Genomic DNA, 13,037 nt, shown 5'->3' on the forward strand with positions numbered 1-13,037 from the left:
ATGCACGTATACCTCATGGTCATTCTCACACATGTATACTTCTATACACAAACATACATTCATGGTCCTCTCTGTCACGAACACACACTCACACACACACAGAGCAAGCATACACAAGCCCATGCATTCCAGATAAGTGGGGAAATAAAGCAAAGATGACAAATAAGCTGCAGACAGTAATGTGAGAAAGAAACAGGGGACAGAAACAGGAAGTTGTATAATGAGGACTTAGACTCTGTGTCATCATGCTGAGTCAGCTTTTATTTCCGTGGAGGTCATGAAAGGAACTTTACTATGTCTTTACTTTTCCTTGACAGAGTGCATGGAGATGGTCTCTTACGTGTAACCAAAAATATCTGCGTCCCTGTTGTTAATTTTAGAGCAGAAGCCTGAGTGAAATGATGTCATCTTGGGGACTGTCAAGCAATACAGGCATGAGCTCTGACACTTATTCCAGTTTAATCATTATTGTATATTTGCGGTTAAGCAATAGAAACTCAACAGTAATAGAAAGTATATATCATTTGTAAGTTCTATTAAGTAATATGAGCTGTAGCAAACTGGATGGAAATCATGGCCAGACATTAGACAACACAAATAAGAATAAGAGAAAGATATAAATAAATATGGATCAATAGGTAGCTAGACACAAAAGAGAAGAGAGCATAGATTTTTATCTTCATTTTTCCTGGGAATTTTTGTCTCTTTTTTCCTGAAATCGGATTTTCTTGGTGCAATGTGCAAGCCTGTCCCCAGGAAATGTATATACTTCTAATTTGTTGAACCAGTTACACTTGGCAGAAGCTGGATTATGATAAGCAGCAATGTTTTGTTTTGAGGTTTTTTGGAGTAAATGAAGTGCTACGTTTTCATACCACCCAAAGTCACATTAACATTGTATATCAACATTGTAAGGACTTTCACACTTGGGCTATCTTGTGGTGAAGTTTAAGCACAAAAGCACTTTGGTTAAGATTAGGGAAGGACTGTTAAATGTCAGTACTCTAAACACATGTCTCATGTTCAAGTAACTTTTGACTTTTTCAGTATTGAACCAAGACCTACAAGTGGATATTGTATTGCAAGAGCCAATATGATGAAATATGTTGTCAATAAACATTTTGCAGATACATTTGGTATGACAATTTTTCAATTTGACAGTTAAGTTTATGTTAACAGTTTTCTCATTATGTTGTTAAAAACATAATTCAGGTAGAATAACATTTCTTATAAAACATATTTACTGTTGTAACTTAGTAGAAGCTACATAAACAGAATTTCGAGACACGGTTGGAATGTGGGACATGGAAACAAAGGTCCCTTCTATATCACTCCATTATTGTGTTTGATGCAAAACGAATGCCTGTTTTCAACATAGCATCATGTTCATGATATTTTTTATTGTTGCTGAAATGTTGACCAGAATTTAATGAGAATGACTGACTCTGATTCAGTGCTAGTCATCTGTTTCCTGCTGATTTGACCTGAGAGAGCCAGTGAATCCTCGATGATTCATACATCTGACATGTGACCTACAGTACGTCTACAGTGTTCTCCAATGGATGTTGAGTATATAATGTAGATGAGTGATGATGTCAGGGTAAGGTGCTGACATAAAATGACTGAAATTTCGTTTTACTATTTGATAAATGCTATTTCTTATATTATTTGACTTTGTTATTATTATTATTATTATTAATAATAATAATAATAATATTAATATCAATAATGACAATACTACTAATACTAATACTAATATTACTGCTAATAATAATAATATTAATATGGGGGGCGGACAGGGCCAGCCCAGCAGACGCTGGACACATGGATTGTCAGTCCACGCCTTCTTCATCTCAACAATGCTGTGTCCCCACTCACCTCACACAGACAGACACAAACTGCTAACTGACAAGGTAAGACACTAAGGGGTTTTGTAGATTGGTATTGGTAGATTAACTTTCAGAAAATGCCTGTTTTTAAGTCGTTTGAATTAACCTATGTTTTAGCGCGTCTCTCACCAACGCGCGCGTCTCCTTTATAAATCCAGCTGCGTGCGGCTTTTTTTCTCTGTTTACTCTGCACCTCTTGAAAGAGAAGCGGCTTCACGAGTCAGCTGCGTCTGGGAAGTCATCCGCTGACGGTCTTCGTGTTTCAAAATATAGAGGCGCTTGGTATAATAGCACGTTTCTAAAGTGACACACTTGCTGGGGGAATGATAACTCTCACTCACGCATATACTATTGTATTATATTGTACCGGCGAAGAAAAAAAATGTGGATCCACACTTTGACAAATGTGTGGCTTGCAATGCTCCTGAAAGCTGGTTTATTGCATGCCATAAATGGAAATGTTTGAATGTAGTACAAATGTCTGAGAAGTTATGGATTTTTACTGCCATACGTCCCCAAATCATTTAATCTGTTTACTACTTTGTTACATTATTTGTAGCCTACTTCGTCTTCTTCTTCACATTATTGTTATTATTACTCAATAATATCAAAGTAAGTATTGTTTACTTTTTAATCAGTGACAGATGCATGGTGGCATTTTCCACAACAGCCTTGAGTGTTAGTCTAGAGGGAGTCTGATTATACAGTATGTAAGCGTACACAATGCTCAAAGTGAAAATAATTGATTTACTCCCTGCTCCTTGATCCTTGAACCCAAACTCCATAAACTCTACACAAAGAAACCGATTAAGATTGCAGACATAAATTCCGAATACATTTTCTCCTTTTTAGACAGCACACTTCACTGACTTCAAAAATAGAATAAAAAAATCTATATCAAAATAAATTTGTTCATATCAGTGTTATGAAGATATTGATATATATATATTTTAAGAAAACTGAAAAAAAAAACAATAGTATAAAAAATAAATTAAATTAAGGTGTTTGTGTATTTTATGTTTTTTCTCTCCCCAGGATTTTCCATGGCAAGAATCTCTCCCCATACATACTTTGCCCTTCTTCTTCTGTTGCTTCATTTCCTGACTGTATCACTTGCTATACAAGATGACCTTGTAATCAATACCAGACATGGCAAAGTACAAGGGAAGTTGCTTTCAGTGCTGGGTGGTGACGTTAGAGCCTTTCTTGGAATTCCTTATGGAAAACCACCTATAGGGAAGCTGAGATTCAGAGCTCCAGAGCCAGCAGAGAAATGGGAGGGGGTGAAGGATGCCACAAAATTCTCAAATTCCTGCTACCAGTTGCTAGATACCACCTTTCCAGGTAAGACACAATGTTTACACACAGACAAACACAATGTATTCTGTGTACATGTAGTGTTTTTTACGAGGATGCCTTCAGAGGAGGATAACTGTCTGGCCCTTTGTTCTGACTTCACCTTACTCATTACCTACTCTTTATGGATATTGGATAATGGATATTGAATAACATTCGCTGGCAGGTTAAATTTTTGACTTTTATTGTCATTTCTTGGAAACCAATGAATAGCAAAGCTTTTAATGATAGTGCTTCCAGGGCGTGGTGGGCATGATAGTAACATGTGCACCATTTGAGTGGTGAAAAAATGCCAGTAGTTTGAGCAGTCAACAGTTGAGTAGGCCATTAGGATTTTATATGACTTTTCTCATGTGTTTAACTCTCAGTATAAGCTAATGGATTCTGGTAAGAGTTACAGGGTGCCATTGTGTTAGTACAATGGTTACAGACATTCATTCATCCCTTATTCAGTTAAATTTACTAACAGGCTACTATTATAGTGGAGGAAAGACAAAATTGTAGGGGGACAGTGACATAACTATAGAATGTTGTGTGCTTGTTTATAGTCATGCAAGTACAGCAAACAGTTTGTTTGCAAGTGTGTTTTTTATTTACTATCTTTTGTGACATGTATGGTTTTATGTAGCACCCTCTTCAATTCAGATTTATCTTTCAGGAGACAATATAAATCATCCTTGACCTTGACATGAACACAATATGTACACTTTTTGGATGTTAAAGGGGTATTCCAGTGGTTTAGCACTTAAAAAAAATAAGAATAAGGATGATCAAAATCAATTCAGCGAAAGCAAAATTATCCTGACTTTTAGTCCCTAGAATAAGTCAAGCTCTGAAAACTCTGGATCCTACACTTTCCATAATGCAGTTCATTGTCTCCTCACTAGGCCCTCCCTCCTTAAATGTCTTCACCTTTGAAACTTTTTATCTCACTTTTATAACACAGACTGAGATGGAGTTGAATCTGGTTTAGGCTTAGAATCTGGCACCAAAAGAGTCCAAAGTATATATCTGAATGAAAGATGACCTTATTTGACCACTGTCCTAACTTAAGGAAGGCGTGTCACTGAGGATGGTTATTATTGGTACTGTAGTTAAATAACACCATGGGCCCTATTTAACTGTGCAAGTGCAATGACAAGTGCAAAAGTTGTCGGTCTCTTGGTTCACGAGTGTTTAATTGAAATAACTTATTTATATTTCAAACATGTTAATAGCAAGTATTTAGTTTGCTCTTGTATTCAGACAGATATGGCTTTGAGACTGTTTTCAGTGCAATTTCTAGGACCAAATTTCAACTAAAATACAACAATTTGCTTTGCATTGCTTCATTTGAATGAACCCCCTAGCTGTTTGCACCTTTCCTCCCACCTGTGCATTGTGTGCTCTTGTGCTGGTCACCAAAATACCGCACAGACGCACAAAATGAGTTTCAAGATCTTGAAAATACCAAACAGTCAGAGTGCTGCTTGCACTGCTCGTTGCTCTTCCTCTAAAATATGGCCTACTGTACGCACACTTTATTACTGTATTACTATATACAGTAATAATTCTCAGAAATGAATGATAAAAACATTTGAGTTATTCTTTATCAGCTTAGTAAACAAAACTATGTCTACTCATACACATTCATAAGCACACACATACACAAACTGACTGATACAGGCCTACCCTCCAACCTAGAGATGGAGTGGGGCTCGGTCATGGATACCTTGTTATTTATAGACACAGGCACCTGTTAGGGTTTGTTTGGAAGCCAGATACAACCGGTGCCAGGCATGTGCACAGAGTAAATTCCCAAAACATACACCAAATATAGATATGACAGCAGAAATAGATCTGCACATAAGGCATTGATGTCAGACTACTATTACTGATTTGGACAAAGCAGTGCTCATTAAGAGGAAAACAAAGCAGGGATTTATTTATATTTTTAGTGCTTCTGTAAATGTTTGAAAGCAGTTTGTAATAAATGGCTGTTAATTGAAATACAGCTGATATCTGTTTTAAAATTCTTGCCTGTGATAAAGGGTCATATAAATGAAGTTGAACATTAATTAATGACTGATAATAATCATGTGTACTGCGAAAGATCTGAAGGAATAGAAATTAGAGTATCAATCGCTAGAATAAAGGAGTCCCAATCAGTCTCTTTTAACACTGATGTATATGATCTTTCTTATTAGGATTTCCGGGCACGGAGATGTGGAACCCAAACACTCCTCTGAGTGAGGACTGTCTATATCTAAACATCTGGTCCCCACGTCTCAACAAAACCCATCCTCAGCCCTCACCATTGGCTCCTGTCCTTGTCTGGATCTATGGAGGCGGGTTCATTCAAGGAACATCCTCTCTGGATATTTATGATGGCCGCTTTCTGAGTAAATCCGAAGGGGTTGTTGTGGTATCAATGAATTACAGGTAAGAATTTACAGCGGTGTGTTGCTGCTACCATTAAAAAATCTGCTCACTTTCTCTTATAATGATATATTGTTTTGATATCTTTTTAAAAAGTTTCTCATTATTAGAACACTAGATACCAAATTATTCTGTTTTTATAAGGAACTTTTTTGTAACAACATATCACTTAATGTCACTAAACATTCTCATACAACATATCTATATACATATCCATATGTATACAACATATCTCATTAAACCTTTTCGTGAAATTGTCATAACAGCGAGCCTCAAAAATCATGCTGTAATGGGAAATGTTTTTTCTGTTAATATATAAGTCTGTATGTTGTTAAAATGAGAAATGTTCCTTGTTTTAACAAGATACCTTGATTTTGTGTAAGAACGAGAGAATTTGGTTAACAAGATGATGTGAATATGTTGTTATAATATTCTTCTAAAAGAATTCTTCTAAAACAAAATAATTTGGTATATAAGAATGGGAAGAGAGGTCATAAAAGCATGAAAAATATCTTGAAATGGGAAATTGAGCATTTTTGTCATTGTTGAAGTATTCATTAACAGAAATTAAAAAAAAAAATTATAATGGCAGAATATAATTATGTAACTGTTAACTCATTGACAATAAGCAACAGGTAAATCTATGAGCAAGTTTTCTGATTTTTTATACTGTGACAGTATGACACTGGCTCCATGCCTGCAATGGAAGTAGCATGAGACATGGGTGTAAAATGTGGAGCATAGGCATTTGTAAACAGGAAAGTACTTTATCAGTGTGATTACTGTGGTATCTACGAGAGTAAGTGAATGTGGAATTCATGAGTCTTCCTCATTCTTGTCTCATCTATGACAGAGTTGGAGCTTTTGGTTTCCTGTCTCTTCCTGATAACAAGAACATTAGGGGCAATGCAGGACTGCTGGACCAGCGCTTGGCTCTCCAATGGGTAGCCAGTAATATTGCTGCTTTTGGAGGCGATGCTTCAAAGGTAAGAGGTTTTTGTCTTCTCTTCTTAGTTATGCCGTTTCTGTCTAAGATTAGATAATAAGATTTTATAATATTTTTTAAACAAAGAATATAACAAGCTGTTGGCTATTGATTTGCTGTTGTTTACAGGTGACTCTGTTTGGGGAGAGTGCAGGGTCAGCATCTGTAGGCTTCCACCTGCTCTCCCCAGGCAGTCATGATCTTTTTCAAAGGGCTATCATGCAGAGTGGCTCTCCTAATGCACCCTGGGCCACAATCAGCCAGACTGTTGCCTGGGACAGGTAGTGTGTATATGTGTATTCTTGTGTCTTCACCATATTAATAGACTAAATATCGGTACAATGTTTTGATTTAGTTTTAGTGTATGTATTTTTTAAAGGGGACCTATTATGCTCATTTCCAGCCCCATATTTTTGTTCTGGGATTCCACTAGAGTAGCTTTGCTTGAATCAGAGTTCAAAAAACTACTGTCCCTTTATGCAGCCCCTTAGTTCAGCCCCTGTCTCTCAACAGGCTATTGTAACTCCTGTCTCTTTAAGGCCCCCTTACTGATGAACCCACTCTATTCTGATTGGCCAGCTTTCTGGAAGCTGCCGAGGGGCAGCACATATGAGAGTTGTGTTAAGTTGTCGCCAATGCAAACCCAACATTTTCTGCTTTACTGATTTAAATGAAAAGCTTTTAAATGACTAAATAACATGAAACGTGTAACTCAATGAATTAGCAGAGCTTTGTTAGCAGCCCTAAAAAACTGATCAAAATTCCAAGATATGGACATATTTGGAGATATTTGTTCAGCGGATCAGTTGGAAATAATTCAAGAAGAAATAGTACAAGCAGAAACAATCGCAGTGATGATGATGTTTGATGAAGAGTTGCAGACGACCAACATACCTCCAACAGGTAAATAACTTATTTGACTTCGCTGTGCTGTGTAATGGAGTCATGGCTTGGCGTGACTACCCCCAAAACAATAGAAAAATACCATAATGTTAGTGGAGCAGAGCAGTGAACTTGCGCGCTGTGCATGGAGCAGATGACTATATAAAGAAATCTGTCACGAATCGATGTTGGCCCAGGCTGAAAGTAGAAAAAACTGCTGGGAAATGAGCGTTCACAGCAGTCTGAAGCCTGAGCTTTTTGCTCACAGGGATTACTTCTACATACATTACCTCATTATTTGACACACTGGCCACTTTTAACACAACATCTGACATTGTAACATTATATATATGACTGAAAATAAGGAAAAGCATAATAGGTCCCCTTTAAAAAGCAATTCTGAGTTATTTTATTCTTTCCTTTTCTTTCTGTTGTCAGTCCCTTCTTCCTCTCTCCTTTGTTTGTCCCATTTTTTAATCAGTCTCCATCATTGTTCTCCCTTCCTCTTTCACTGATTGATTGGCTTGCTCCCTCTCTATGTCAACATCCAGGTCCATGATGCTGGCAACACTACTGGAATGTCCCAAGTCTCATCCAAACCATGTGGAGGCTTGTCTGCAGAAGGCTGATGCTGGAAAAATCACATCTAAGCAATATGATGTTCTCAAGCAGCCTACATTCTTAGCCACCCCCTTTGTTCCTCATGTTGATGGGGACTTCCTACCAGATAAACCTGAAGTGGGTGTGTGTGTTCTGTGAATGTACTTGAGGGTGTGTGTGAGTGTACTGGGGGGTGGGAGGATGGGCGTGTTTTGTGTGTTTTATACATAAGTTTTAATACTACTACATCTTACCTCGATTGGCTGATGTATCAAATGTCAATCACCCAATCAGTGAATTTACATTGAGTACGGTTTTGGTGTTTTGAATGCAAAAACACATAGAGGCAGTTTTATTCAAATCCTCAAATTGAAAAAGTCTTGTTTGCCATTTCCCTGCAGGTGTTGCTGAGTACGGGTAAACTCCCAAAGAAAGATGTGCTGTTTGGCTTAAACAAGGATGAAGGGACCTTCTTCCTTCTTTATGGAATTCCTGGATTTAACATCACTGGTCAGAGTCTCATCAGCAGAAATGAATATCTGCAAGGGGTGGCCATTACAATGGCGGATGCCAGTGATGTCGCAAGAGAAGCAACGATTTTCCAGTACACAGATTGGACAGATGAGAACAGCAAAATGAAAAACCGTGACATGCTGGGCAGTCTGGTTGGAGATCAACTGTTCGTTTGTCCTGTGCTTGAGTTCGCTCACAGGTAAAGAGTAATTCTGAGTTTTAATGATGTGGTTTGACTCATGGTCATCAGTGAAGGTTCTAGTTCATTTAAGCCACAAGGGTCAGGCTAGGGCCAGCTCCTCTTTTGGAGGGGCCAGTGAAATTAACTCTGAAACTAGGCACTCATTTTAAGTGTCCAGGCAATCTACTGTATATTACATAATATGACCTCTTGGCTGCATTCTTGCTATGGAGTCAAATACACACAGCCACAGAGAACAATTTAGCCTAACAATAAGGAGAGAAAACCAGAGCATAGACACAGACAGTCAGGCAAATAGATAGTGTATCTGACTCACATTATTTAAGTCCAATGTCCTTTCTTGCATAGTGATGCAAATTTATTATATCAGGATAAACCCCTTGAGATGTATCATCTCATTTTCAAAGTGGTCCCAAACAATCTGTTCACAGTTGTGAACTGCATGTGATTTTTGGCACAATTTTTTAATCAAAGAATGTCAATGTCACCTGTCTTTCTTTCAATAGTTTTCTGCATTGTTGCAATACCATGTATGACCACACATGGTGGCTGACATGTAAAAGCCCTTATAAGCCAGAGTGGTGCTGTTTCACTCAGGAAATGCAATGAAAAATGGGGAAGATATATCTACAAGGACAAACTAAAAAGTGTCTCGTATAACAACAAGAACAACAAAAAATACTACAATCAGTGATAGCCATTTTGTATCGTGAGTGTGTCTTGGCTTAGCCTGGTTCCATAGAGAAAACCTCACTGTATTTTAGGGTGACCCCTCAGCCTCAGAACCCCCACTGCCTGACGGATGTTTGAGAGCGGCTGTCACAGCTGTCAATTATGATGTCATACCCCCTTTTTATATTGTCAAATAACTAATTAAAAACAAACTTAAAAAGTGAAAAGAAAAATGAGCACTTGCACAAATATCAGCATGATAAGAACTGCATAAAATGAAAGAAAGCATCTTTGGGAAAAATATATTTGACGTGCATTTTGGTTCTTTAATTTGGCTTATGTCTCATCCGCTAACATGGTGGGGGTGGGACTTATGACCTATACTGCAGCCAGCCACCAGGGGGTGATCAAGATGTTTTGGCTTCACCATTGGGGAGCTGTCATCACGTCCAATGGGTAACAAGATTATCCCTGTGTTAGGTACCAGTGAGTTCCTCCAGTTAGTCAGCTTGGTTTTGCAGAGTTGTTTTTTTTTCATGTTTCTCTTTTACTTGAGCATCTAGTTGGGTGATGAAGTAGGAACAGCACACTCCTCATACATAGGTATCTTTGAGACTGTAAAATATGATGCAGGAAGTCCAGTTTGATTGATAGATCCATGAGTTTCAGGGCTTATCAGATACCAGAACCCTACACAGTGGTATATAATATCATGAGACTAAATGTTAAAACTCAAGAAAGTTATCAAGCTATTGTTTGGCATGATGAGTTCCAGGTAAATAGTAGAAATTCAGTGTCCACTTTACAAAATAATCTATCATTGTGCTGTAATGCATCAATGCAGTAGTCCCCTATACCACAAATAAGGTGGTATTGTTTTTTTTGTTTGTTTTTTTGTTGTCCCACCATTTTGGGTCACCAACAAACATGTCATCCTAAATGAATAGGACAAATGGTCAATTTTCATTTCCTGTGTTGTTCCATATGTTTGTGTTCTATTTTCTCTTATTAACCTGACCTAGTACAGTGCACATATAGCTCAATACTGTTCATCTCTTTTCCAGGTACTCAGAACGGGGTGGCAAGACTTTCCTTTATTTATTTGACCACCGGTCCTCCACCAATCCTTGGCCAGCATGGATGGGCGTGATGCACGCCTATGAGATAGAATTTGTCTTTGGAATGCCTCTGAATGTATCCCTGGGATACACGAAGAATGAAGTGAACATGACCAAGAAGTTTATGAAACACTGGGCCAACTTTGCACGGACAGGGTAATCATAATCATAATCAATCACTTAAACTGTGTATAGACCCTCATTGCACTATTGGATTGTCTTGATTGGCTTTTCTGTTTGTCAGGAATCCAGGACTTGATGGAGCTTTGTGGCATTCGTTCACCGCTGAATATCAGGAGTATGTCACTCTGAACTACAACCATCCGGAAGAAAAGATGATGATGAGGGCTAGAGAGTGTCACCTTTGGAACAAATTAATACCAAAGATACAGAAAGTATCAGGTTAGACACAAGCAAACACACACACACACACACACACACACACACACACACACACACACACACACAACTCTATATAGTTATTTGTAGTAGGTGGTTTTGCATCAGGCTCTGCCAGGGAGGCATTTTGCCATGTTTAGCCTGTAGAGGAGATTTGTATCCTGGCTTGCTTCCCCTCCACTTCACCACAGTTCTGGAGATCTGAGTGGAAGGAGAAGAGGGTCATTCATCATTTTACTGAACACTGGTCACACACATGGTGAATAATACTCATACACCTATCCACTGAACTCATTATTCACACACAAACATACACACAAACATCTGCACATTTGCACCTTTGCACGTCTTTACATTATTTTTGGTATCATGCAAAGTGTACTGTTTGTGGCATCATTTTGTCTCCTTCATCCAGACAAACTCTTTCTCTGTTATTCAAGTCACATCATGTACTATATCTTTAAGTCCACTAGATTTGCTCTAATGCAACTCACCATGCAAACATGTATACATATACATGCATATACTGTATACACAAAAATAGCAATACCTCTGTGAAAGATTACAAAATATGTCTCTTTGTCTCTGTCTTCATCCACAGATGATCTGCTGACTTGTGTTACTGCAAATGGGATGATACTCCGCTGTAACTACATGTTCTTTATCATTTTACTGGTTATTACGTTAACCTACCTTGTAGGGTGAAGAGACCTGTCTTCCATAAAACTTCTTCAATACAGCCATAAGCAACAGTTTACATAAAAAAAACGTGGGCAGAAACAATAACCTACAATAACCAGCATTAACAATGAATGCTTAATTCAGCTTCAGGCAGCTGTCCACATGTCATGACAGCTTTATGTGTCCCAGCAGGGACAATTTTATGGGGTGCTCAAATCAGAGCTGTAGTTTTGGAGCAAGCAATACTATGTGATTTTTATTTGCAGGTAGTGTTACTGTACAATACACAACAACCAAATATTGGCTATTGTCACTTCTAATAACTAGTTAGTTTTTAACTAACATTTTTTCATTTGTTTATGTCTTTCTTTCACTTTCTAGGTGCACTTCTGAAATTGGTTAGTGAATACTGTGTAACACATTTGACTAACAGGCATGTCAGAATTTGACTTTCATAAAATAATTTTTAACTTGCAGAAAACACATTATTTCCTTGCGGACAAGCAGAATCAGTGGGGAGCATTATTACATTTTTTGATTTCTACTCTTGTTTTTATCATGTAGCCATTAAAATAAAAAAGTGTGCCTTAACTTTTTGGGGAGTTCATTCACTTTTTTTGTGGACATTGATTGCCTGCTCTTGCATCAAATGCACCCTTTTTGTATCACATCATCAACATGTACAAATCCAAGAAGCGCTTCCTCATTAGCTTATTCTTATTTTTATTGATCATTAAAGGTGTTAATGTGAGGTTGCTAAATAGTGAAGTAGTCCATTAAATTATTAGGAAGTTATTTTTATGTATTATGTTGATTGGTTTTATGTTTGTTTGATGGACAAACATACAGACGGGTGACAAATTAAAGGAAAAACTGGTACAGGTCTGAATGTTTGACATCTACAGTGAGGGGATCTGGCGGCTCTGTTATGCTGTCAGGGGCATTTTGCTGGTTGAAGAATGATGTTCCTCAGCCTTGGCATTGATTCTACAAGTCTCTGAACTCTACTGGAGGGATGAACACCAGTCTTCAAAAAGATATTCCCTCATTTGGTGTTTTGATGATGGTGGTGGAGAGCACTGTCTAACATATTAGTCCAAAATCTCCCATAGGCGTTCAATTGGGTTGAAATTTGGTGACTGCGAAGGCCTTAGCATATGATTCACATCATTTTCATACTCATCAAACCATTCAGTGACCCCTCATGCCCTGTGAATTGGGGCATTGTCATCCTGGAGGAGACCATTCCCATCAGGATAGAAATGTTTCATCATAGGATAAAAGTGATCACTCAGAACAACTTTGTATTCATTTGCAGTGAT

The 13,037-nt window shown here is 37.9% G+C and overlaps 1 protein-coding gene across 1 annotated transcript; it reads left to right on the top strand.

Annotated features, from left to right (window-relative positions):
- Window positions 1-1,812: 1,812 nt before the first annotated feature.
- On the top strand, window positions 1,813-12,306 carry LOC122984621 (acetylcholinesterase-like). The gene is made up of 10 exons (XM_044355188.1): window positions 1,813-1,913; window positions 2,925-3,233; window positions 5,432-5,666; window positions 6,517-6,649; window positions 6,778-6,929; window positions 8,082-8,268; window positions 8,532-8,842; window positions 10,582-10,791; window positions 10,880-11,037; window positions 11,636-12,306. Exons 2-10 carry the CDS (start codon window positions 2,933-2,935, stop codon window positions 11,737-11,739), a joined length of 1,791 nt encoding a protein of 596 aa, XP_044211123.1. The 5' UTR covers window positions 1,813-1,913; window positions 2,925-2,932; the 3' UTR covers window positions 11,740-12,306.
- Window positions 12,307-13,037: the final 731 nt, after the last annotated feature.

Source organism: Thunnus albacares, chromosome 6 (genome assembly GCF_914725855.1).
Source record: "Thunnus albacares chromosome 6, fThuAlb1.1, whole genome shotgun sequence".
Taxonomy (NCBI): Eukaryota; Metazoa; Chordata; class Actinopteri; order Scombriformes; family Scombridae; genus Thunnus; species Thunnus albacares.